The sequence below is a fragment of the Eriocheir sinensis genome, chromosome 70 (assembly GCF_024679095.1).
Source record: "Eriocheir sinensis breed Jianghai 21 chromosome 70, ASM2467909v1, whole genome shotgun sequence".
Lineage (NCBI taxonomy): Eukaryota > Metazoa > Arthropoda > Malacostraca > Decapoda > Varunidae > Eriocheir > Eriocheir sinensis.
In genome coordinates, this window is record NC_066578.1 from 2,906,943 (window position 1) to 2,932,860 (window position 25,918).

General features: G+C 42.5%; 1 protein-coding gene across 3 annotated transcripts in view; it reads left to right on the forward strand.

Annotated features, from left to right (window-relative positions):
- The window catches only part of LOC126988740 (protein eyes shut-like), a 65,408-nt gene extending 42,897 nt beyond the window's left edge, over nucleotides 1–22,511 (forward strand). For 2 of the 3 annotated variants that reach the window (XM_050847110.1, XM_050847112.1), the window contains exons 13-29: nucleotides 560–721; nucleotides 1,706–1,857; nucleotides 2,559–2,695; nucleotides 4,063–4,165; nucleotides 5,418–5,557; nucleotides 6,288–6,461; nucleotides 8,012–8,243; nucleotides 9,409–9,584; nucleotides 11,191–11,403; nucleotides 14,018–14,209; nucleotides 14,303–14,385; nucleotides 15,726–15,890; nucleotides 16,561–17,044; nucleotides 17,310–17,473; nucleotides 17,785–17,890; nucleotides 19,315–19,461; nucleotides 19,628–22,511. In XM_050847110.1, coding sequence (XP_050703067.1) covers nucleotides 560–721; nucleotides 1,706–1,857; nucleotides 2,559–2,695; nucleotides 4,063–4,165; nucleotides 5,418–5,557; nucleotides 6,288–6,461; nucleotides 8,012–8,243; nucleotides 9,409–9,584; nucleotides 11,191–11,403; nucleotides 14,018–14,209; nucleotides 14,303–14,385; nucleotides 15,726–15,890; nucleotides 16,561–17,044; nucleotides 17,310–17,473; nucleotides 17,785–17,890; nucleotides 19,315–19,461; nucleotides 19,628–19,785 — 2,988 coding nt within the window. In that variant the 3' untranslated portion in view covers nucleotides 19,786–22,511. The remainder of the gene's footprint in view (nucleotides 1–559; nucleotides 722–1,705; nucleotides 1,858–2,558; nucleotides 2,696–4,062; nucleotides 4,166–5,417; nucleotides 5,558–6,287; nucleotides 6,462–8,011; nucleotides 8,244–9,408; nucleotides 9,585–11,190; nucleotides 11,404–14,017; nucleotides 14,210–14,302; nucleotides 14,386–15,725; nucleotides 15,891–16,560; nucleotides 17,045–17,309; nucleotides 17,474–17,784; nucleotides 17,891–19,314; nucleotides 19,462–19,627) is intronic. The other variant, XM_050847111.1, reaches the window with a different exon arrangement.
- Nucleotides 22,512–25,918: the final 3,407 nt, after the last annotated feature.

Sequence of the window (25,918 nt, forward strand, 5' to 3'; positions counted from 1 at the left end):
ACCAGTCCAGGAAGATATGAAAGCTGAATCTGCAGAGAGGATGAAAACAGTCTGAGAGAAATGTCATAGAGAAATATCAAGAAGAAACCATACTTTTCTGTAGCTATGTCACTGATAAAATTAAACAGTGCAGGGATCAGCAATTTTTGTATTTTGATAATTAACCCCTTCACTACGGCTGGGCCAAAATAGCGCCCTGTGCCGTATCCGAGATCGCTGCCAAATTTCAAATGTCGCTATTGAATATAACAAATTTTCAGCCATAAACTCAACATAATCATCATGTATTATATATGAAAACATGCAGAATTAAATGGTGCACATAAAGAAACATAAATTAATTGATAATCTTGAGATGTCAGCATAAATATAGAGATAGAATAACTCATATATTGGCAAAAGTGAGCCAGGATACAGTATATATGCGTCCTCGTGTTGAAGGGGTTAATTGGGTAATCAGAAATGAAGTGATGGCTTTAGAAAGGCAGTAACCTGGATCCTACCTACACTATCTTTTCAGTTTATTTTATTTACTTGTTATTTCCTCTCTCCTACTTAGGTTAATGGTACAGACCCAGTGTACAGTGAACAGAAGGCCTGGAGCCCCCTAGTCCAGCTTGGTCTGCTGTACCTCGGTGGGCTGCCCTCCACCTACTCGTCCCCCCTGGTGGTGAAGGCCGGCTTCCTGCCCCGCCTCAAAGGATGCGTCTCTCTCCTGGAGGTCAGTGTCTGGCGTACCCCTGAAAGGCAAAGGCTTATGGGAATATTGTCATTAACCTGTCCGCTGTGATTGGCACAGATTTGACTTAACTGGTAGCTAGGTAACACATCCTCCCAGGTCTTTCTCTGCCTCAGTGGTGGATAGTGGAGTGTTTCCCATGTGGTATTGGTATGCTGGATATCTCCTCCCAATATGCATGACTTTACATTTTTCTTCATTGAATTGTAGCAGCCACTTTTTGTTCCATTCCTGTAGCTTAGTGATGTCTTCTTGTAGGAGTTAAGACAACCTATTTGATGGTGTTTTCTCTTTTGAATTTTGTGAGCTTTCCATAACTTACGGAAATTACTCCTGGCCTTGAAAGAATATTATACATTACGTTACTTTATCTGTGGTGGACAATGATTTTTACCTTTGCACCAGTTTTGTGTACTGCATATTTGAGGTAGACATTGATCTTTCTATCTTTATCTAGTCAATTCAATGATAAGACAAAATTACCCCTTAGATGCCAGTGGAACTCTATGTAGAAGGTCCAAGATTCAGTCAGTCAGTTTTGTATGGCAGAAATATTCCAACACTTCCAGATTGCGGTAGAATCTATGTATATATAGATTATAGTTAACCCGTTAGCAGCGACAGGCCAAATTTGTGGCTTTACCGTGTAGCTGTGACAGGCCAGATTTGTGCCATGAAATAACACCCCCCAAAATAGATGATCCATAATCTGATCACAAATGCTTTGATATATATTATGAAATGGTTTGTGAGAGGGATGATTTTTTCTCATATTTCTCGCTTGGAGGGACCATTAAGAAACATGATCCCCGCTGCTACCGGGTTAAAACATCTCATGCAGCGTAACTATATTTATGCAACGGTCCTAAGGTCAGCAGTGACTGTATATAGACCATTCATTTTGGGCAAGCTACTCTTCAAATACTTCTGCCGTCTAAGAGTTAATGATTTGTTTTTATATGCCAGGTGAATGGGCGTGAGGTGGACATATGGACATCTGGTGTGTCTGGGGAGAGGATCCAGGAGTGTGGCACGGCTCCCTGCCCCCCCCAGTCATGCTACAACGGCGGGTCATGCGTACCGGGCCCTGCGCTGTGGTCCTGCCAGTGCCCAAAAGGGTGAGACATGGACAGCAATCATAAAGAAAGTTACCTATGAGTAAAAACGAACTCGACAATTTGAGAACTAAAGAGTATTCTGTAATATGCTCATTTTTTCCACCTTTAGCAGCATTGATAAGTCTCTAAATAAAGATATGCTGTAGTCCACCAAAAGAGAAAAGACTTACTTATCTTTCATGGTGTCTAATTATTAAAACCATTCAGTGTAATAGTAATTTTTCCACCTTTAGCAGCATTGATAAGTCTCTGTAATTATTGATATGCTATAGTTTACCAAAAGAGATTAGACTCATCTTGACCATACTCTATAATATTCATCTTTCCACCTTTAGCAGCAATGATAAGTCCCTGTAAATATCGATATGCAATAGTTTACCAAAAGAGATTAGACTCATACTCTATAATATTCATCTTTCCATCTTTAGCTACATTGATAAGTCCCTGTAAATATCGATATGCAATAGTTTACCAAAAGAGATTAGACTCATACTCTATAATATTCATCTTTCCATCTTTAGCTACATTGATAAGTCCCTGTAAATATCGATATGCAATAGTTTACCAAAAGAGATTAGACTCATCTTGACCATACTCTCTAATATTCACCTTTCCACCTTTAGCAGTATTGATAAGTCTCCATAATTATTAATATGCTGTAGTTTACCAGAAGAGAATAATGTTATCTCGCTTTTTTGTAGCTACCAGGGAGAGCTGTGTGAGCACGCTGAGTGTGAGGGAGTGACTGGGCCGTGCCACGCTGGGAGGTGTGTTCCCACCGCCCACCACTCCCTCTGTCTGTGCCCCAACCACCGCCACGGCCTCTTCTGTGAGCTGGGTAAGGAGTCTGATGACGTAAATGACAACCTCTAAAGGACATGGGGTGGCTGTATTTTCGTAACTGCTGGGACCGGCCTCCCACGCTAAGCCCCAAAAATTGCCTGTATTCACACACTCTCTGCGCTTAACCTACATTGCACGAGTGAATAAGATAGAGTTTGTACTAACCATCAAGTCTTACTCTTTCTAATGACGCCATCCAGAAGTCTCTACGTGCCGTGGTTACAGAGAAACAGCAAGTTCAATAGGAGAGACTTTTGGAGTGAGCGCACCGGTTGTAACTGCCTCCGGCCCTTCCCTGGCAAAGCAGCTATAGCCGGCTCCAGTCCTTTAGGGATTAATGAAATAAAAAACAAGAAAAGAATTATCATAATGAGCTAGGTAAGAAGTTTGATGGAGTAAATGACTAAATGAAATAAAAAAAACAAGAAAAGAATTATCACAATGAGACTTAGTGAGGAGTTTGGTTAAGTAAATAAGAAAATAAAACAAAAAAACAGGAGAAGAATTATTATAGTGAACTGGGTAAGGAGCTTCATGAAGTAAATAACATAATGAAATAAAAGTTAAGAAAAAAAATTATCATATCCAGGTAAGGAGTTTGCTAGAGTAGAGGGCAAAACAGTATAAAAACATCAAGCAAAGAATTAGAAGAAGATTAGGAAGATATGAGGAGGCTGAACATCACAGAAGAAACGGCTATGGACCGGCAACAGTGGAGGAGGCTCATATCCCGTCCAACCCCACCATAGGGAATAAATGGATGTTAAACAATGATGATGATGATGATGAAGAAAAGAATTACCACAGTGAATGAGGTAAGAAGTTTGGAGTAAATGAACAAAATAAAAGGAAAGCTCAAGAAAACATTTATCATGCTGAAGAGATGCTGCACTGTTGCCTATATGTATCTGTTGTTAACCTCTTGGATATGGATTTCCCACAAGAAGACATCACCAAGCTACAGGAGTGGAACAAAAAGTGGCTGCTACAATTCAATGAGGGAAAATGAAAAGTCCTGCATACCAATATTACATGGGAAACACTCCACTATCCACCACAGAGGCAGAGACAGACCTGGGAGTATATGTTGCCAGGCTACCAGTGAAGGGATATCCAGCACACCAATACCACATGGGAAACACTCCACTATCCACCACAGAGGCAGAGACAGACCTGGGAGTATATGTTGCCAGGCTACCAGTGAAGGGATATCCAACACACCAATACCACATGGGAAACACTCCACTATCCACCACAGAGGCAGAGACAGACCTGGGAGTATATGTTGCCAGGCTACCAGTGAAGGCGAAATCCGTGCCAATCACAGCGGACGGGTTAATGAAGGTATATATATTTCCACAGAACGCGTGGTAGAGCTCCCGTCCTACAGCGGCGGTGTGGCCGGCTACAGCTCCTATTCTGCATACAGGATCGAAGTTGACATTACACGCTCTTTGGCCATCAGGTATGCAAGCTACTCCCTTTTGTTATTTATTTACATCAACATGGGAGCAGCGAGTAGCGGTCTTTTTTTTTTTTTTTTTTTTTTTTTTTTTTTTTTAGCTGTCTCCTTTGTTGTAAAAAAAAAAAGAGAAAGGAAGAAAAAGGAGCAGTTCAAAAGCAAAACAAATTTTAAAAAGTCCCGCAAAACACTGCTTCCACAAATCTGTTCTGCTTGTTTTATTGTCTGCAGCTAAAGTATTGTAATTTTTGTAAACTCCAAAAACTAAAATGACTGATGTGGTGTTTAGAGTATGTTTTTTGGATTTTTCCGTGTGTGTGTGTGCATGCATGTGTTTGTGTGTTTGTCTGTGTGTATTTACCTAATTGTAGTGTACAGGGCCTAAGCAAGCCTCATAGTGTCTTGTCTCCATGTCTACAATTGTCCAGCCTTTCTTTTAATTTGTGAACACTTTGTGGCAATCATTTCCTCCTTTAAGCCATTCCAAGTGCCAATGCTTCCATGTGGAAAGACGTATTTCTTGGTGTCACTAAGTTACCCACAAATTTGCCTGTACATCCTGTTGCTTAGTCACAAGAAATTCAATAGAACTCAAATTTTATCAGTGCTTGCCATAATAACTAAATGAGTAGAGAAGATTTTTTTTTTAAAGTTTGACAAGTGTTCCTTTGACATATTACACTCCATTACACCACACATTAACCCGGTAGCAGCGGGGATCATGTTTCTTAATAGTCCCTCTAAGCAAGAAAAATGAGAAAAAATCACCCCTCACACAAACCATTTCATAATATATATCAAAGCATTTGTGATCAGTTTATGTATCAGCTATTTTGGGGGGTTTATATCATGGCACAAATTTGGCCCATCGCTGCTACACGGTGAAGCCACAAATTTGCCCCGTCGCTGCTACACGGTGAAGCCACAAATTTGGCCCATCGCTGCTACACGGTGAAGCCACAAATTTGGCCCATCGCTGCTACACGGTGAAGCCACAAATTTGCCCCGTCGCTGCTACACGGTGAAGCCACAAATTTGGCCCATCGCTGCTACACGGTGAAGCCACAAATTTGGCCCGTCACTGCTACACGGTGAAGCCACAAATTTGCCCCGTCGCTGCTACCGGGTTAAGTTTGACAAGTGTTCCATTGAGAGATTACACTCCATTACACCAACACATTAATGATGGCTGTAATGGTTATAAATGAGTATCAGGAAGAAAAAAATTTAAGTTTGACAAATGTTTCTTTGCCAGATTGCACTTCAGCACACCAGCACTGCAGCAGGTGGGACTGATGGCCTACATTGGCAACTCTGTGAGGGCCTCCGTTCAGGACTTCCTGGCGCTGAGTCTGGTGCGCGGATACCTCATGCTGACCTGGGACCTTGGGGCAGGTGAGGACTCGGCCGCTGTCTTTATTACTCCATTTTTATTATGATCATTGATTATGCTGTTCATTAACCTGTCTGCTGCAGTTGGCACAGATTTGGCTTTCACTGGTAGCCTGGTAACATATAGTCCCAGGTCTTTCTCTGCCTCCGTGGTGGATAGTGGAGTGTTTTCCATGTGGTATAGTGTGCTGGATATCCCCTCCCAAGGTCCGTGACTTTACATTTTTACAGCCATCATTAACCCGGTAGCAGCGAGGATCATGTTTCTTAATGGTCCCTCTAAGCGAGAAAAATGAGAAAAAATCACCCCTCACACAAACCATTTCATAATATATATCAAAGCATTTGTGATCAGTTTAAACATCATCTATTTTGGGGGGTTTATATCATGGCACAAATTTGGCCCGTCGCTGCTACACAGTAAAGCCACAAATTTGGCCCGTTGCTGCTACCGGGTTAAGATTCCTTTCCTTATATCTGCTCGTGTTGTGATTGTCATTCTCATTCTTGATTCACTGGACGGTTTCTTCTTGAGTCCGGGTTGATGGGTGGTCTTCTGGACAGCATGTGAGTAGTCTTATGCCACTCGGCGGTGACTGAAAAATCCCAGGTGGTAGCGTGGGGATTCGAACCAACGTTGTCCATGGCGTGGTGAATGTGAGCCCAGCACGCTAACCACTCATCCACCGCCAACCCATCCGAGTTTACTGAGGAAAGTTTCCCCCTTTGACAGGTCCTCGAAGAATAGTCACCCCCGAGCCCTTGGACCCCACTCTGCACACCCACTCTGCCCTGGTGGGTCGTCAGGGGCGCTGGGCCTGGTTTCTGGTGGACGCACAGAGGAATGTTTCTGCGAAGGGCTCTGGTTTCCTCTCTTCTCTCAACACTAACAACCTTCTCTATATAGGTCAGGATGTTTTACTTTACTCCGCACATGAGTTAGTTGGTAGTGATTGCTTTGTCTGCTGGATATGCTTTAAAGGATTTATGGGTAGTATAATGAGAAAGACAGACAGACATACATACAGACAAACAGACAAAGAAAACATGCTCTGTAACTCTCCTTATTCATACATTTAGAAAGAAAGGTTGATATAATTCTTGAATATCTTAAATTGTAGGTTGATTAACACATGCAACAGGAGGATATCTCGGTTTTCTTTTTAGCTCATGAATAATTGTCAACTTTTCCATGAGACCAGATTTATATTACAGTAGACCCTCTATTTAACATGTGAGAGGTACCAAAGAAATTCAAACAAATGGAGGTGTAAATTCAATGAGATTTATCAATTTTGGAGTGGTGGGACTTTGTATTTACCTACCTAGTTGTAGTTACCTAGCCGTAGTTTTACAGGGCCTGGGCTTACGCTCGTGTGGTCCCATCTCCATATCTGTATTTGTCCAGCTTTCCCTTAAAGTTGTGCACATTCTTCGCTGATACTACATCCTCACTTAGTCTATTCCAAACCTATATGTTTCTTTGCGGGAAGCTATATTTCTTTGTCTCTCAGGCATCTTCCTTTCCTCACCTTTTTACTGTGCCCTCGTGTGTTGCTGACGTGTGTGCATGTGTGTGTGTGTGTGTGTGTGTGTGTGTATTTACCTAGTTGTAGTTTTACAAGGCCTGGGCTTTACGATCGTGTGGTCCCGTCTCCGTATCTACATTTATCCAACCTTTCCTTAAAGCTTTGCACACTCCTATCCGATACTCCTTCCTCACTTAGTCTGTTCCAAACCTCTATATTTCTTTGTGGGAAGTTATATTTCTTTATGTCTCTCAAGCATCTTCCCTTCCTCAATAATTTACTACGTCCTCTTGTGTTCCTGGTGGTAATTCCTTCTCTTAGTAGTAACTCCTCGTTGTCTACTTCTTCTATTTTGCTTAATAATTAGTAGATTTGTATTAGGTCTCCCCTTTCTCTTCTTTGTTCTACTGTTGGTAAGTCCATTTCTTTTAATCTTTCCTCGTATGTCAATCCCTCCATCTCTGGATCCATTTTTGTTGCCGTCCTTTGTATTCTTTCTAGTTTCTTTATGTGTTTCCTCTTATGGGGAGACCACACTGCCTCTGCATATTCCAACTTTGGTCTGATCGTAGTGGTAATTAATTTTTTCATATCCTTATCCATGTAATGTGTGTGTGTGTGTGTGTGTGTGTGTGTGAAGGAGTCAGCTCAAGGGCGCATTATAAGAAAATCCTTGAAACTCAACTTGCTAAATGGATTACAAGTGACTACAGTTGACCTTCCCTGTTTACTCTTCCTGTCAGTTCATCAACACAAAATAATGGCAAACAATCTACTGTAGTATATCCAGTACATCACATATTACTTTTGTTGGAGCAGCACCTAGCGGGCTTTTATGTTGCTTTTTTGTTTAATTGCCCTTGAGCTGTCTCCCTTGCTGTAAAAAAGTAAATAAATAAAAATACCCCCTTCGTATTAACCCCAACAGGCGGCCATCCTTCCTTTAACATGAGCCACCTCCCAGCCGACATGTGGCGCCTCAATGGGTTCCACGGCTGTATCTTTGACCTCCGGGTGGCCAAGTCTTCCGCGGACCCCTGGACAGCTGTGAGGGTGGCCGCCGCACTTAATGTTCAGGAGTGTGGGCAGGACGAGTGCAGGGCCGAGGAGAATCAGTGTCTTAATGGAGGCCGCTGCGTTGCCTTGGGTGCGACATTCAGGTGAGGAAAAATTGGGTTTGGTCAGAGGGAACGGATTTTTTTTTTTTTTTTTTTTCATCTTTTTTTTTCTATTTCTTCTTTAATTTTTTTAGTTCTTCTTTTTCTTTTTCTTTCTCTTCTCCTTTTTCATCTTCTTCTTCTGCTTCTTTTTCTTCTATTTTTTCTCCTTTTTTCTTTTTTCTTTTTCTAATTCATCTTTTTTTTCTATTCTTTTAGTTCTTCAATTTCTTCTTTTTCTTCTTCATCTGCTTATTTTTTCTTCTTTTTCTTCTGCTTATTTTTTGTCTTCTTTATTTAACGTCCATATCTTCCCTTATGGTGCTGGACAGGCTATGAGTCTCGCCCACTCTTGACAATCATAGAATCTCTCCTCCCTGCTGCTTATCCTTCTTATATCTTCCTCCACATACCGTCTTCCTTGGTCTTCCAGCTGGTCTCCTCTGTTAATTCTAGAAAATAAATCCCCAAAAACCCATTGTGGCGCCATCTTGCATTGGCTCATGCTGCCCTCCCGGAGCTCATCTTTGATCCTAGAATCTAGAGTCCGGGTTGATGGGTGGTTTTCTGGACAGCATGTGGGTAGTTTTAAGCCACTCGGCGGCGGCTGAAAAATCCCAGCTTGGCGGCACTGGGCGGGGATTGAACTCACTTCGTTCTGAACGCGGCGCCGTCACGCTGTCGACTCTTGTGTAAGAAAAGTTACAAAAATTAAACTGTCTTGGTGCCTACTAATACTTCAACCTTTTTTCTCCCTCCAAAGTCCCTCTGTTGATTTTAAAGAGATTTCTCAAGCACTTACATGGCAGAAGTATAAGGGCCATATTACTAAACATTTCGTCGGGCAAGTTCACACATTTGACATACCTTTCGTAAGAGTTGTGAGCATTTCCAGTAATAGTTTTATGACCCTGCTGGTAATTTGACCCTTCCTCTGTACCTTGAACCTGAAGAAACACTCATTAGAATCCGACTAATCCCCTCTTTGACCTTTAGGAATAGTTGATGTGACAAGCAAGTCCTATATGTAATAGTTTTATGACCCTGCTAGTAATTTGACCCTTCCTCTGTACCTTGAACCTGAAGAAACACTCATTAAAATCCGACTGATCCCCTCTTTAACCTTTAGGAATAGTTGATGTGACAAACGAGACCTATATGTCCCCAGGTGTGAATGCCCCCTGGGATGGAAGGGTCCAAAATGTGAGGTCCCCAGCCACCTTTGTGAAGGGGGTGCAGGGACATGTCATCCCGGCTCATCCTGCCTGCCAGCCAAACCTCTCCAGAGGGATGCGCCAAAGTGTCTGTGCCAGCTGGGGAGAACGGGACCTCTGTGCAGTCAAGGTATTTCAGTCATGTTTATTGTGCTCCTTTGCCACTTAAAGTTTTGGGTGTGATCTATGTATGAATACTACGCTTAACCCAGTAGCAGCGACGGGCCAAATTTGTGGCTTCACCGTGTAGCGGCGACGGGCCAAATTTGTGCCATGATTTAAATCCCCCAAAATTGATGATACATAATCTGATCACAAATGCTTTGATATATATTATGAAATGGTTTGTGTGAGGGGTGATTTTTTCTCATTTTTCTCGCTTAGAGGGACCATTAAGAAACATGATCCCCGCAGCTACCGGGTTAATGAACTAGTGGTTTAAAGAAGCAAGAAGATGTAATTGTAGTGTAGGATGGTGAGATAAGTATTGCAAGGGATATGAAGAGTGAGTGATACCTAAAAATTCAGAATCTAGAATCCAGGTTGATAGGTGGTCTTCAGGACAGCATGTGGGTAATCTTAGGCCACTCGGCGGTGACTGAAAAATCCCAGCTGTGTTTGCGGGCAGGACTCAAACATGTGTCTTCCTGGACGCAGCACAGGCATGGTAACCACTTAGTCACCGCCTCCTGCCTCCGCCTCCATGTGAAAGGGGTTACTTTTTTTCTTTTTTTTTCGCCTATAGCGCCGGTAGGCTTGCTTGAGGGGCCTGGATAGTGTTCATCCCCAGCCCGTCATGGCGCAGACAAGTGTTTATAGTGCCGCCATCTTCTCTTGGCTCATGCTGCCCCCCGGAACTCCTCCTTGATTCACTTCGACGGTTTCCTCTAGAGTCCGGGTTGATGGGTGGTCTACAGGACAGCACGTGGGTAGTTTTAAGCCACTCGGCGGTGACTGAAAAATCCGCGGTGGTAGCCAGCGTATGTGGAGATTCGAACTCACGTCATCCATTGCGCGGTGAATGTGGACCCAGCACGCTACCACTCAGCCACCGCCTACCTACTTGCCATTTATACCAGTTTTTAAAGTGACCTCCAGACTCTACGCACCCCATGCCAGCCAAGTTCAACAGGAAAATCATGCAGCTTTAGCCCTAGGAATCACCCACTTTGAGGTTACTTTTCCTTCACCATTTTGCTTCACTACACGATGCAGCAAGTTCTCAGTCACTGCAAATTCCCGCCAAAACAGAATACCTCCTTAATTGGTTTGGTTGCCCATTTTACACTCGTGCTAGCTACTAATTTACTTTACTCTATTTTACTTGGTTTGACTTGACTCACTAAGGCGGTGGCTGAGTGGTGAGCATGACGGCCCCGCGTTCAGAAGCTCCAGGAGGGACACGGGTTCGAATCCTGGCCCCCGCACAGCTAAGGTTTTTCAGTCACCGCTGAGTGGCCTAAGACTACCCACATGCTGCCCTGAAGACCACCCATCAACCCGGGCTCTAGATAACCTCCCCAAAGAGAGGCTCAAAGATGAGTTCCGGGGGGCAGTATGAGCCAACACAAGATGGCGCCACTATAAACACTCGCCTGTGCCAGAACGTGCTGGGCAAACCATCAGGCCCCACCAGGAAGAAGCACACCGGCACAATAGGCCGCGACGTAAAAAAAAAAAATACACTTACTTCTTTTACACACACACTTTTATACTTGTGCCTCATTTGCTTGCAGCCATAAACATCACAGACCTCAGCTTCTCTGGGGAGGGCTCCTACGCCAGTCTTCAGTCCACGAGGAGTCTGCGCCGCGAGTCCCACGTCACACTCTCCTTCAAGCCAGACCATCTCAGCGGTGTCCTGTTCCTTGCGCTGCCGGTGAGGAGTTCAGGAGACTTCATGGCCCTTGTCCTAGTCAACGGCACCCTGCAGTTTACCTTTTCCCTAGGTGAGTGTGTGATTACATGTCATGGAAGGTATGTTATGACAGCACATTTAGAAAAGGAAAAGTACAGGCAACCAGCGACTTTGAAAATATGGTAAATAAATAAATGATTCCTGAAGGTGTTCTGTCAGTTGGTTTTCCATCTTTACCTTTGTTGATGATACCATTCACCAAGATGAGCTGTTTCTCTTAAATTTCTATCATTTGCATTATAGTGCTTATAATAAATATAGCAGAAGGCTTACACAGGTCTGGGAGGATGGCTAACTCTACTCTGCACCCATACTTGCATCCACAGTAATTATGTCCACACTGGCTAGCACCCACAGTCATTTATTTATGTGGCCTGCACTTGCACCACACTCATAGCATATGTGCTCACAACCACCCCACACCCACAAAGAGTTGCAGCACAAAACCCACACACACCCACCCTGCACACCAAAGTTGACCCGTTTTCTACATGCACAGTAACTTTTAGAGCACTCTTAGTGGTATCAACAGTGATTATTGCAAGTATATTGTCAAATTATTGTTATATCATATGGCGACTGCAAAAAATATTAATTCACTCTCTCTTAACCTGGTAGCAGCGGGGATCATGTTTCTTAATGGTTCCTCTAAGCGAGAAAAATGAGAAAAAATCACCCCTCACACAAACCATTTCATAATATATATCAAAGCATTTCTGATCAGATTATGCATCATCTATTTTGGGGGGTTTAGATCATGGCACAAATTTGGCCCGTCACTGCTACATGGTAAAGCCACAAATTTGGCCCGTCGCTGCTACACAGTAAAGCCACCAATTTGGCCCATCGCTGCTACACGGTAAAGCCACAAATTTGGCCTGTCGCTGCTACACGGTAAAGCCACAAATTTGGCCCATCGCTGCTACACGGTAAAGCCACAAATTTGGCCCATCGCTGCTACACGGTAAAGCCACAAATTTGGCCTGTCACTGCTACACGGTAAAGCCACAAATTTGGCCCGTCGCTGCTACCGGGTTAATTGATTGTCATGAGGTAAGAGTTCAAGAAGATATCGTCATGCTAGATACATTCAGAGTTGTTCTACTGGAAACTACACATTCATTTAAGCTGAACTTTCTCTTATTTAGGGAACGTTTTGCCGTAATGCAGAGGATTCTCCTTGTAATGGGACAGGGCCAGGAAATTATTAACATTAATCTTCCATGGCACACTTGTTGATACCCTCAACTGACTGACAATGCAGCACCTTTTAATGACCTACCCAGCCCCGCCCCTGCTGTTCATACCTAAACTGCACCTTGTATAATCAGCAGCCCTTAAACCTGTATCCTCTCAAGGCTACACACTATACATACCTGTCCTTACCCAACTTCTCCTGACCTGTTACTCCCAATGACCCTCGAGCCCCTTCCCCATGGTCTCACTAAAGCAGCTACTCTGTTAATACAACCTCTCCTTGTGTGTTGACTCTCGCACCAAGTACAACAGTACCTCTCTTTTTGGCCACTCCTATGTACTCTATTCGGGAGCAGTAAGTAGCTTTGTTTTTTTTTTTTTGTTTTTGTTTTTTGTTTTTTTTAAGTAGACCTGCACCTGCCCTTCACTCAGCTATTTTTAAAGTTGAATCTGCATCCAGTCTGCACTCCTTAATATTTTTTTTAATGATATGCTTGCACCCTCTCAGCACTGCAGGCACACACAGGACCCAAATTCATGTAAGTTCATTTTTTTAGGGTTTTCAATATAATTAGTTTGTAAGTCCTTAGAGTATTTTGGTTATTCTTTGTGCTGATTTAAGGAAATCTCTATTGTCTCTGTAATCGAGGCACCCAAAGTGACGAGGGGTGTCTAACTATTGCCAGATATAGTCAATGTGTAACTTCTGGACTCCAGTTACTGTTGCCTCCAGAAATAAAACCCAAAACTATTATCAGCATAGTTTCTGGCAGTAATTCAGTGGTTCCAAGGTCAAAGGTTAGCCCACACGTACACCCAAATCCCTTTCACAGTTTCATGTCCAGTGCAGCATTTTTTGGACAAGTCTTTTTAAAAAGTCCATGGAAACAGCCCATTCACAGACATTTACAGTACTCTGTATGGCACTCACCAATATTCAGTACCTGCCCCAGACTGTTAGCACACTTTGTCCAGCACATTTAAGCAGCACACTTAAGAGATTAACTATTTGTTAATTGAACTTGGCATTACATCTCAACATTCAAGACTTGCATTACTTTTCAACAAAGAAATCACCATTGGCAGTGGTCATGAAGTGTCCGCCATTTTCTCACCTGGAGTTTGTTTTGGTTCATGGACATGACCTGGCTTCTGTCCAGCAATTGCCGGACCCCAGATTTTGTCCGAGAAATGCAGGAAATCGAGGATCAAGTGTATATTTCAGATATTTTCCAACAAAAATATTTTTTTCCAAAAGTCCTTTTGTTTGTCCAGTGCTAATTTCGTTCAATGTTATGCAATCACTGACCAAATTCCCATGTTCGTCACGAGACTATTGTATTTAACATATTTCTGAAAAAAAGAAATGGAAAAGGTAGACAGTAATATTATTTAAGACTGTATAATTTCTCATTAAAAAGTTTCCCTTACTTGACTTTGCCCACAAGGTCTTCATGCTCCTGGACTGGTGTTGCTGCAGTCTGAGGCCACAGCAAGACTGGGTGAGTGGCAGGCCGTCACCATTTCCAGGGTGGAAGGCTCGGCCTCAATCATATTCCAGGGTCACACAACTCGGTCCCCCACCCCAGCACCAACCCACACCTTAGTGCTGCTGGACACTCACAGCGAGGTGTTTATCGGTGAGTTGCTGTACTGACAAACAGAGCCTTGGATGTGCAGGCAGAGACTTCCCTTTTGAATGTTGTGAAACAGTTTGATGTCCTCTTCTGTAGGTGGTGTGCCAGACTACTCAGCGATACCTGCTGCTGCGGCACCCCAGGAGGCACTGGTGCCCTTCCAAGGATGCATCAGACAGGTGAGAAGTTTTGTTAACCCGTCCGCTGCGATTAGCATGGATTTGGCCTTCACTGGTAACCTGGTAATATATGCTCCCAGGTCTTTCTCTGCCTCTGTGGTGGATAGTGCAGTGTTTCCCATGTGGTATTGGTATGCTGGATATCCCCTCCCAAGGTGCAGGACTTCACATTTTTCCTCATTGAATTGTAGCAGCCACTTTTTGCTCCATTCCTGTAGCTTGGTGATGTCTTCTTGTAGGAAATCCGCAGTCAAGGGGTTAATATACAGGATTTCAATGATGCTGCAATTTTTATCTCAGGATTTCAATGATGCTTGCAATTTTTATCTCAGGATTTCAGCGATGCTTGCAATTTTTATCTCAGGATTTCAATGATGCTTGCAATTTTGATGCTGCAATTTTTATCTCAGGATTTCAATGATGCTTGCAATTTTTATCTCAGGATTTCAATGATGCTTGCAATTTTTATCTCAGGATTTCAATGATGCTGCAATTTTTATCTCAGGATTTCAATGATGCTTGCAATTTTTATCTCAGGATTTCAATGATGCTTGCAATTTTTATCTCAGGATTTCAATGATGCTTGCAATTTTTATCTCAGGATTTCAATGATGCTTGCAATTTTTATCTCAGGATTTCAATGATGCTTGCAATTTTTATCTCAGGATTTCAATGATGCTGCAATTTTTATCTCAGGATTTCAATGATGCTTGCAATTTTTATCTCAATTTGTATAGCTTCCTCCTGAAAGCTTTCCAAATATATGAGGTCAGCTTCGAAATAGGTAATGCAAATCCACACCTCAAATATAGCCATGATGAATCACTGGTTGCATTCTTAATTAACTCATTGCATTGCTGTCTCCTTGTATGTTCATCTACCATCAGCACCATTCCCAGAGCACTGACAACAACAAATATCATACCAGTGATTAGCCAGCCTGTGCTTTATCCATTTATTCATTTATATATTAACCCGGTAGCAGCGATGGGCCAAATTTGTGACTTTACCGTGTAGCAGCGACAGGGCAGATTTGTGACTTTACCATGTAGCAGCGACGGGCCAAATTTGTGACTTTACCGTGTAGCAGCGACGGGCCAAATTTGTGACTTTACCGTGTAGCAGCGACGGGCCAAATTTGTGCCATGATTTAAACCCCCCAAAATAAATGATGCATAAACTGATTACAAATGCTTTGATATATATTATGAAATGGTTTGTGTGAGTGATGATTTTTTTCTCATTTTTTTCTCGCTTAGAGGGACCATTAAGAAACATGATCCCCACTGCTTCTGGGTTAACCATTTCAATTCAAATTTCCTTTTAATATCTTATGCCAGGTGACTCTGAATGGAGTAGAACACGACCTCCGAGTCCCTGAAGGAGGGCTGCTGCGTGGGGCGGGTCTCGGGGACTGTGACGGGACCCCATGTGGCCACCAGGTGTGTCTCCACGGGGGCACCTGCACTCCAGCGGGCGACTCATATGCCTGCACATGTACCAAGGTGTGTTGAAGCCTTGTGTTGTATTTATGGTATGGTATTAACGAGCGAGAGAGAGAGAGAGAGAGAGAGAGAGAGAGAGAAACGAAGAAGTGAAAAATATAAGGAAGACACAAAATACAGGAAAGACAAAAAGAGAAAAAGGAAAATGAGAATAAAACAAGAAATGAAGAAGAGAAAAACATGTAGACAGAGCGAGAGAGAGAGAGAGAGAGAGAGAGAGAGAGAGAGAGAGAGAGAGAGAGAGAGAGAAAGGAAAATGAGAAAAAAACAGGAAATGAAGAAGTGAAAAACATGTAGACAGAGAGAGAGAGAGAGAACCAAGACATGCACACACTTTTATAATATATCGTTTGTTTTTGTTCGCTTACTCATCTAGTTTTTTATATATACTGCTGGGCGGAATGAAACTGTTATTATTATTATTATAAATATTATCACTCAAATAACACTGATACTGTTTATGAAGATTTGCTGCACATGCATTTCATCCTTCTATGGTAGACGGGCGCCTGACAAATGATTTAGAGGGAAAGTGGAAAACAGAAAAAGATAAATGTTTGTATTCAGGTATAGATCCCCAACATCCTTATTTCCTTATCAGCCCTTTAGCCACTTACAGCTCTCTTAGTAATGTTGCTTAATAATGTATGAATGTGTTACATCTTTTCAGGATTATCTCGGCCAAAGGTGTCAGCTGCCTCGGGCTTGCCTCAACCACCAGTGCCTTAACGGTGCCACCTGTGTCCCCACCGACGAGGCTTCAGGAAGACAAAAACGGCGGCAAAAAGTTGCTGTCCGGCCCACAGCCCCTCTAAGAGCCTACAATTCTTTTTATGAGAAGGACGACCAATGGCTTGAAGAAGTGGTCGAGGACTACATCCGAGGAGAGAAGTCCAAAACACACAGAGACCAGGGAAGAAACAGTTCAACTGACGGAGAGGAACACTTCAAGAAACTTTCCCTATTACAAAACTTGGAGCGTAGCATAGAGAGTGACGGAAACATAAGTGATCAAAGTAAAAGAAAAACAGAAGAAAACTCCATTAGAAAGCTGTTGCAAGATAAAAGAGAGGCAAAAGGGGATGATGACCAAGGCTTCAGTAACTATAGATGCCTCTGCCCTCCTGGATATTATGGCTTACAGTGCCAAACAGGTTTGTGAAATCACTGCAGTATCCACAGCTTGGATATCTAATAAAATGCACAGTTTTGATTCTACTGGTTGAATGTTAAAAAAGTTAGTAGGGCTTGGTTATATCTCCTTATTGAACAGATTAGCTCCTCTCCCTCTCCCTCTCCCTCATTCTCTCCTCGTTATGCTCCTCTCCTCTCCTCTCTTCTCTTCTTTTGTCTTGTCTGGTCTGATCTTGTCTTGTCTTCTACTTTTTTTCTATTCTCTTCCCTTCTCTCCCTCTCCAGCAGCTGGTCTTGGGGGGCTGCGGGACACAGGCACCAGGTTCAGCGGCTACAGCTTCGGGGTGGTCGGGGGCGGCCACTATGGTTTGCCCAGCCCACACTTGGACTCCTTCTCCTTCAACTTCACCACGTCAGCCTCACATGGACTTCTGCTGTGGCGGGGACAGGTAAGTCTGTACCATCCATTCTTAGAGTTCGTATAGGTAAGTCTTAATCCAGTAAGCATCCACCAGTGTTCAGTCTTTCCATTCAGGTATAGACATCATGCCCACCACCCTTATTGTCCCTTTTGCCAACCCCAGATGCATCATAGTGTCATAGTTGTGTAACGGCATATTGATGGATGGTACCACGAGTTGCAAAAGTGTGACATAGTAACGTGACTTATACAATCATCGAAGACCGCTACAGACTCAAGGCCCAGTGAGACAGAGATGAGCACCACACACGGCTACAACACAGTACCTCAACTTTACAGGTGGAGGCGCCAGGAAAAGACTACCTTGGGGTGGGCGTGGAGGGCAGCCGCGTGAAGGTGGTGTGGCACCTTGGTGGAGGGAACATTGGTCGCCTCCTCCTGACGGGTGAGTTGTATAGGTAACTCTCGATTTACACGAGTATTGTGTCCTTGAAGAGGGTTATTTCAAAAAAAAACAAAAATAAAAAAATCACAACAGGTTTGTTCACCTTTATTAGGTATCCTTATCACCTGACTCCTCTCTACGTGGTTCCTCCTCTGCCTTCCCTTCCCCTCCTCTGGTCAGCATCAGTGGTGTTGTTGTTTGTTGGTAGCGGTGGCAGCGTGCGTATTGCTGTTGTTCAAGTGGCGCTGAAAAAAAAGAAAAGCTGAGCTGTATGGGCCGTGGCGCCGTGAGTCCCCAGAGACAATGAGACATCTGGTGGACACTTCATAAAATATCACGTACAAGTGAAAAAAACGTGTAAATTTAACATTTATTTGGATTTTGGACCCCGCATTATTTAAAAAATGTGTAAACCAAACTCACATAAATCGAGTTACCTGTACTAGAGACTTAACCCTTTGACTGTGGATTTCATACAAGAAGACATCACCAAGCTACAGGAATGGAACAAAAAGTGGCTGCTACAATTCAATGAAGAAAAATGGAAAGTCATGTACCTTGGGAGGGGATATCCAGCATACCAATACCACATGGGAAACACTCCACTATCCACCACAGAGGTAAAGACCTGGGACTGTATGTTACGAGGCTACCACTGAAAGTCAAATCCGTGCCAGTCGCAGCAGACGGGTTAACACATCCATGATAATGACCTTCTCTCTTCCTTTGACAGAGTAATACAACAACCTATACCTCAGACTCCCCCGTGACTTCTTATGACCCCAGTACCCCCCACATGACCTCAATAACACATCTAATTTCTCTAATGACCCTTCCTTCCCCCCATAACAGCTGAGTTGGGTGATAATGCATGAACTGAAAATGTATTGAAGATTGTTGGCTGTTCATTGTAAATCTTTTGTGATTAATATTCTAGCATTGCAAGGTAAAAGGTACAAAGTTCAATGTTTTCATCATGAGCTTTGTTTGGAATTAAGGTCAAGGGTTCATTTTTGTGCCTCAGTGTGTCAAAATTACTAGTACCATCAGGTAATGTTTCTTACATGGTCAGTTCATGGTAATGTATTGCATTTCTCTCCTGGCACTCTGCTCTCAACATTTATTGCTCTTTGAAAGCCCTTATGAGTAGAAATACATATTTACCTGCCTCTCCCCAACTCTGAATCACAAATGTCCCAGGTGGATCAAAGAGGGTAAATTATAGGCAAAGATTATTGATGTTATATATATGTTGGATTATATATGATGACTCACCAGTATAGGTTATATATTACTTTTCTCCCTGTTTCATGTTACTCTATAGTTTCTACATTTTAGTATATGTCTGATGTATGGTAATGCACTTGCTCATGTTTCAGTCATTTATACTTTACTAGAGCTTTTATTATATGTTTGTTGGGCAGGCTCTGTGAGTAACAGCCAGTGGCACAGCCTGGTGGTGATCCGCCATGGCACCGTGGTCACTGCCTTCCTGGATGGCACCCCTCAGAAGGCCTCCCTGTCTGGCACATACACTCAGCTCAATGACCCACAAGGACTTGTTTATATCGGTGAGTTTTACTTGTGTGATTCATGAAAAATTAATGCATTTGGAAACGACTCAGTTCATTCACATTGCTGATTTCCTTGTCATGTACATCTATGACCTTGCATACTTGAGCTTCTTTGATACACCTTATCTCCACAATCTATCTTTTGACATTGCTCCTGCACCAGGTGGCTTCCCTGATGAAATACCAATAAAATATGGGAGTGAAGGACACTTCCAGAGGCCATTCACAGGCTGCATGAGGGACTTAACCATACACCAGAGCTCCTACCCCATCAAGTTCTCTTCCCTCATTCAAGGACAAGACCTGCAGCCTTGCTCTTGAGGGTTTGTGGTTGTAGGCAACCACTCAGGTTAACAATGAATTAGTATACGTTTTACAATTCATGTTTTTGTTAAAGTTGAACTTTTCAACATTTTTTTATATGAAATAAGGAACCATTACATAGGTACTAATTTTGAGAGGGGGAGAGCAAATAAGGCATTAGTTTAAAATATTGTAGCATCGTTAGTATCTTAATAGATTTTTAGATGACTAATGAATACAACAAAACAAATTACAGTTCAAAATGTCAAAATGTTTAGAACCCAACACCATGGGCAAAACGTGGTGGTTGAAATGCTCTCATTCACTGGCTCTGGGAAGCATGACGTAAACCCAAACATTTCAGCGTGGATAAGGAGGTGCTGGATACATGTTGCCACTGCCAATTTGAGGGCACGAGGGGAACAAGAGTACTGCAGAGGCTTGAGAAGTGCAAATGGACGCACAGGTGAACAAATTGCTGTGCTTGCAATGCCATTGAGTACAAAGCGTGTCTAGAAACAAAACACGATAATTATAGGATTTAATATTAAAGTACTCGCTGTATATAATTTATATATACAAACAGCAGGAAATCTTGCCAATATTTCCAATATTGCCAATTTTTAAAGCATTTTCATTAGCATGTTCAAGTAGATTCCAAGTTTTTACAATGTTTGTTTTCTCAAGTGACAGATTTTATTCTGGAAGGAAGTGTCAGGGGGCACCTTGGGTAGTGTTTGTTTGCCCCCACCCTGATGGCACAGTCATTATACATGTACCTTGGGCACTAATAGAAAGGAATTTTTTGGTGCCACATTCTAGGACAGTCATCTGTTTTCCCAGTTGAATCCCTCCTGGCAAAAAATTTTTTAGCTGCAATAATTTTAATTGTTATTGAATTGACAGGAGTAATGTAAAGCTTGCCTTGAAGGAGTCAATGAGGTGTTTAGTATGATGATTGATCTTAGGTTTGTGCATGGAAGCTACTTTGGCATATCTATTTACTGCCAGCAGCATCCCCACTGAACCCCCGAGTGCCTGGCCCACACATTTTAATCAACACATCATGAAACCCGTCAGAGTCAACCCTTACAACTACTGGTTATAGAAGCAAAAATAACACAAAACGGCACACACAAACCACTTTAAATCACAGTGCATAAGAACTTTTGAACTATAGTCTGTTCACTTAAGTCTGACCCAAGCTGAACAACATAAACCTAAGTGTGTTTGCAAGCTGAGTGCAGATTAGTAGAAAGTGCTTTGTGAGATAAACACAGAGGGTAAAGAAAACTTGGAAGCCATAGCAGTAGCAAATCAGCACTCAGCATGCAAACACGCTTAGGTTTATGTTGTCAGCTTGGGTCGCACTCAAGTGAACAGACTTTCTAGTAATATGACCTGGCCACTACCAAGGATACTTTACAACAAGGATAGTTACCTTATTTTACCAACAAAGCATCATGTGTCAGCATGATTCCTGATCCAAATGGAAGCACAGCATGGCATGGTATCCTGATATTTCACTGCATTAATCTGGACAATATGGCCATACCTGCAGATTGGCAATCTTGCACTGTACATTTGTTACCACTCAATGCTGTGTTTATGTGTGGGTCGAGAGTCAGACAAAGCTTGATGCATAGTGTTATCGTCTAATCTCAGTTGCAGGCAGGTCACCCACAAGCTCAAAAGTTTTCACCGTTTATTTCTTTCAGATCACATTCCACTTCTGTTCCTCTATCCATATTTTATTCCCAGGAGAAGGCACCAGATAACTTTAAGTTAATAAAAGCAATGTATTTTAGTTTCAGCAAATTTATTAGGTTGACATTTAATGTAGTGCACTTCACTGCCATTTTTGTTGATTACTGTTCACGACTTTTGACTATGTGACTCTTAGGGGGAACGTAGCTGCGTCGTAACTAGAGTAATATCTCATACGTAATTTAATAAGTTTTCACTCATTGTTAAAGCCAGCAACAGCTTTTTTCTGGGAGGCTTGGCCTCTTGTACTACCCATGACTAGTTTAGGCATAAGGTATGAATACAAGAACATTTCACCCTGCTGTCAGCACACAGAGGTCTCCAAGGGTTTGGGTGTTTTGCCTGCTTGTGCATCTGCATGGGCTCTAAGAGGACAAAGTGTGTTAAACAATTATCCCTCACCCTCACTTATGTACAAATGTTGGTCTGCTTATCATTGAAAAACAAAGGTAAGCTTTAATGAGATATGCACAAGTAATTTACATGTAAGTTCTGGGAAAAAATAGACTCAAATTGTTACATGATACTGACTTTTACAAGAGTTTGTCCAACAGAAGCATGTGTGTTAGTTTATGAATGGTAAAAGTTTCTTCATATTGTTTATTGTTAATATATTGCATTATAAGTTTTATGAAGGTCTGTTATGTATATAATCATTAAGATTTCCCTAATTTCCATGGAGGAGCCAGTCTGGCTGTTGAGTGAACTGATCATGATTGTTATACAAGGGAAGAGTAAGTGATGTTATCTAATGGATTGTTTATAGCTAAGTATAGTATTATGTATGTTAAGATGGCCGTGAATGGTTTTTTTTTTAATACTATCGTCTTGTGCTCCAGTTAAGGTAGCCAGCTGTTTTTTGGAAATTTTTATTTAACTGAAGGTTAAAAACTGTGATACTTGTATAAGAATGATATAAAATTCAGTCTGAAAGTTCTATCTACTACCCTGTTTTTCCTACCCTTGACATTGGATAGGCTGAACCTTGCAAACACTAATCCTTTTACAGGTTATTAACTAAAATATTTGAAGCTTGCATCAGCAGTATTGGAATATGACCCTCAGACATGGCTTTAACAAAGTTGGAAGATATGTTAGTGGAGTGTGACCAGAAAATGTTCAGATATAAGACTGGGGTCACATGGAGGGATGGAGTGTGCAGTGAGTAGGTGGCAAGAAGATTTAGATCATAGGAGCTGAGTACAGTGTTATGAGCATGGAGACTGATGTGGTTGGGCGGTTTTCCCGCCCAATTGGGCTGTTTTTCAACGAATTGTGCGTGAAATTTTTGGTGTTGGCGGGTTGGCGGTTTTTGGGCTCTTTTTGGCTCTGTTGGGCTGGGTTTTGGGCTTGTTATGTCAAAAAATACTAACATATTGTTTTCTTACATGCTAACTCGGGGGTCAGGGAGTCAGACCAGCTGGCAGCCGCCCTAAGCCACAGGGTGATGGGTGTGACCTCGCGGATCTCCCCAGGGGATTATGGCCGTCCTTGACCCCAGAGGCTAGGCCCTGCCTATTATTAAAGCATTAAGAGGTGCAGCACCAGCAGCAGCAGCACTGTGTGCTGAAGCCTGAAGTCAGTCCTTTGTCGTCTCCCATACCGAAAGTCGTGAGCTGCTTCCTGCTTGCTTTTTTGAAGTGCGAATACTTTACTGTGTAGGCGTTCACGCGTTCCTCAGTGATAATGAGCAAGTGGGCAAAGTACAGTAAGAAATATAACAAGGAGTGGGAGAAAGAAGATGGGCTCAAAGAATGGATCTTAAGTGTTCCGGGTGACGAGAAACATGCAGCTTGTAAATTTTGCAAGACTACAGTGAGAGCTCATCACGCTGACCTGGTGAATCACAGTAAAACAGAAAAACACAAGAAAAATGCCACCCCGTTCTCAAACATGAGGACCTTATTCCAGTCTGGAATATCCAAAATAAAGGCCAGCAACGCCGTGAAAGCCTCGGAACTTAAATTAGCAGCGCATATTGCTTGCCACTCGAGCATCAGGACTGTTGATCACCTGGGTGAGCTTGTTAAAGACATTTCATGCAAAGATCTGTCCCTACATAGGACAAAATGCACGGCACTTGTGAACAAGGTGCTGGGACCCAGCATGTTCAGTGATTTACGTCGGGACATCGGTGACAGTGACTATTCGCTAATCATTGATGAAAGCACTGATAACACTATGAAAAAGAAGCTGTGTATTGACCCAAGCTACGAGAAGAAAAGAATTGTAACATCATTCGCAGGACTGGTTGAACTCGAGAGAGGTACTGCTGAGGCTGTTACAACAGCCGAGTTCTTGGAAAAACATATGAAGCTGGACGTCAAGAAATGCATTGGCCTGGGAACAGATGGCTGTAACACAATGTCAGGAGCACATAACTCAGTGATCTCAAAATTGCGGGAAGTAAACCCGCATGTAACACACATTAAGTGCATATGTCACTCTTTACAACTATGCACTTCATATGCAATGAAAAAGTTGCCCTCCCACCTTGAGTATATGCTGTCACAAACCTACAGATATTTCTCTAGTAGTGTTCTCCGCCAACAAAAGTATGCAAACCTATACTCTACAATCAACGTGGGAGAACAGCCTCTCAAGATTCTGCAGCTGTGTGATACACGATGGCTTGCAATTGCTCCATGCCTGTCGAGGATCCTGCATCAGTATGACGAACTGAAACTTCATTTTGAGGTAAGTTTTATAGCATGATAAAAAAATATGTGAATGCATTTAGATCTCTCTCTCTCTCTCTCTAAATCTCTTTTCAGATTTCCAAGCACGAAGACTATGCTGCCGACCTGTTGTATCAAATGTACAAAGATCCAGTTCCTGAACCCTATTGTGTCTCAGGTGAACAGAGTGAACAAGATGTTCGAGGCTGATCAGTGCAATGTCAGCAAACTACTTGCAGAGCTGATATCCCTTTATCAATCCGTCCTCATTCGACTCATGATGCCGAGGACCTTTTCTTCACAGCAGGCTGTGATAAATTTTGATGCGAGTTAAATAATTTGCTAGTAACTTAATGGTGATGACACTATAGCAATATTATAATTAATATTTCTTCTAAGAGTATCATCATGCTCATTATCGATCTAATTTGCTATTCTTTTTTACTTCGACTTTGCACATATATTTCTTCAGGTGGACGATGACCGCAACCACCTGCCTTTGCAAGCAGTGGACATGGGTGTGCAGTTCAACATAGAAGTGGGACAGAGCAACCTGGATCCTGGAATTGTCACCACCATCAGGAAACACGGGCGTGACTTCCTCATGCAGCTTCTCAAAGAGCTACAGATGAGGTTGCCCTCGAATGTACAGCTTCTGCAAAGCATGGATGCTTTGAGTCCGGAAACAGTTTTAGGGATAAGAAAACCAAGGCTGCAGGAACTGTCTTTCCTTCCCAAGTATAATGGAGACATTAGTAAGCTAGATGAGCAGTGGCAGAGGCTGGGGACTGTCAGTTGGCCTAGAGATTCTGTTTTAGATGCAGAAAAGTTTTGGATGGAAGTATACGGCCACACAGATGCTTCAGGAGAGAAAGATTTTAGTGAGGTTGGGAAATTTGCTTTGTCACTTTTAGCAATACCTGTTAGTAATGCTTCAGTAGAGAGTATTTTCACAAATGAACCTGGTTAAAAGTAAGCTCAGAAACAGGATGCAGCAAACAAGTTTAGAGAACACCCTGCATGTCCGCGCATTCATGCAGAGAAATGGCATCTGTTGCCATAAGTTCACTCCCTCACAAGAAATGCTGTCTCTGTTTACCCAAGACATTTACTGTGTAGATAAGGCTAATGATAACAGTGACTATATTGATATTGATGCATAGGACTGTGAAAAGCAAATTGCACGTACTTGCATATTTTATTTATTAAACACCAAAGGAAGCCTAAAACTACGCGAAATTACGTCAGTAAATGGACATTCATTTATTAGTAACTTTCGAGGGGTATTTAAATATAGAATATGCAAGGTGAGCTAGGTAGATACCCAAATATAGTGCCATAATTTTTCCTTTTCACCGTATAATTATGAATATTTACTCTGTGCATATTATTATCTAGATCTCAATAAAGTACGTGTCCATTGTCTGCCTTTGTCGCGTAAGTATTCCTGTATATATTATTAAAAAAATTTGGGCTCCTTTTGGGCGGTTTCTAGAGGTTACATTGGCGGGTTTTGGGCGGGTTATCGGGTGGGACTGGGCGGGAACGTGGTTCGAGACCTGGCAACCCTGTTTGGGTCTGTGAAGAGGAGAGGGAATGGTGAGGCAGAGGGGAGAGCTGTTGGTGTGTAAGTGCCAGGTTGCCACCCACCAGGCAGGCATAAAAAGACATTGAGGTAGTGTGTCGAAAAGGATGTGGAAGCATTG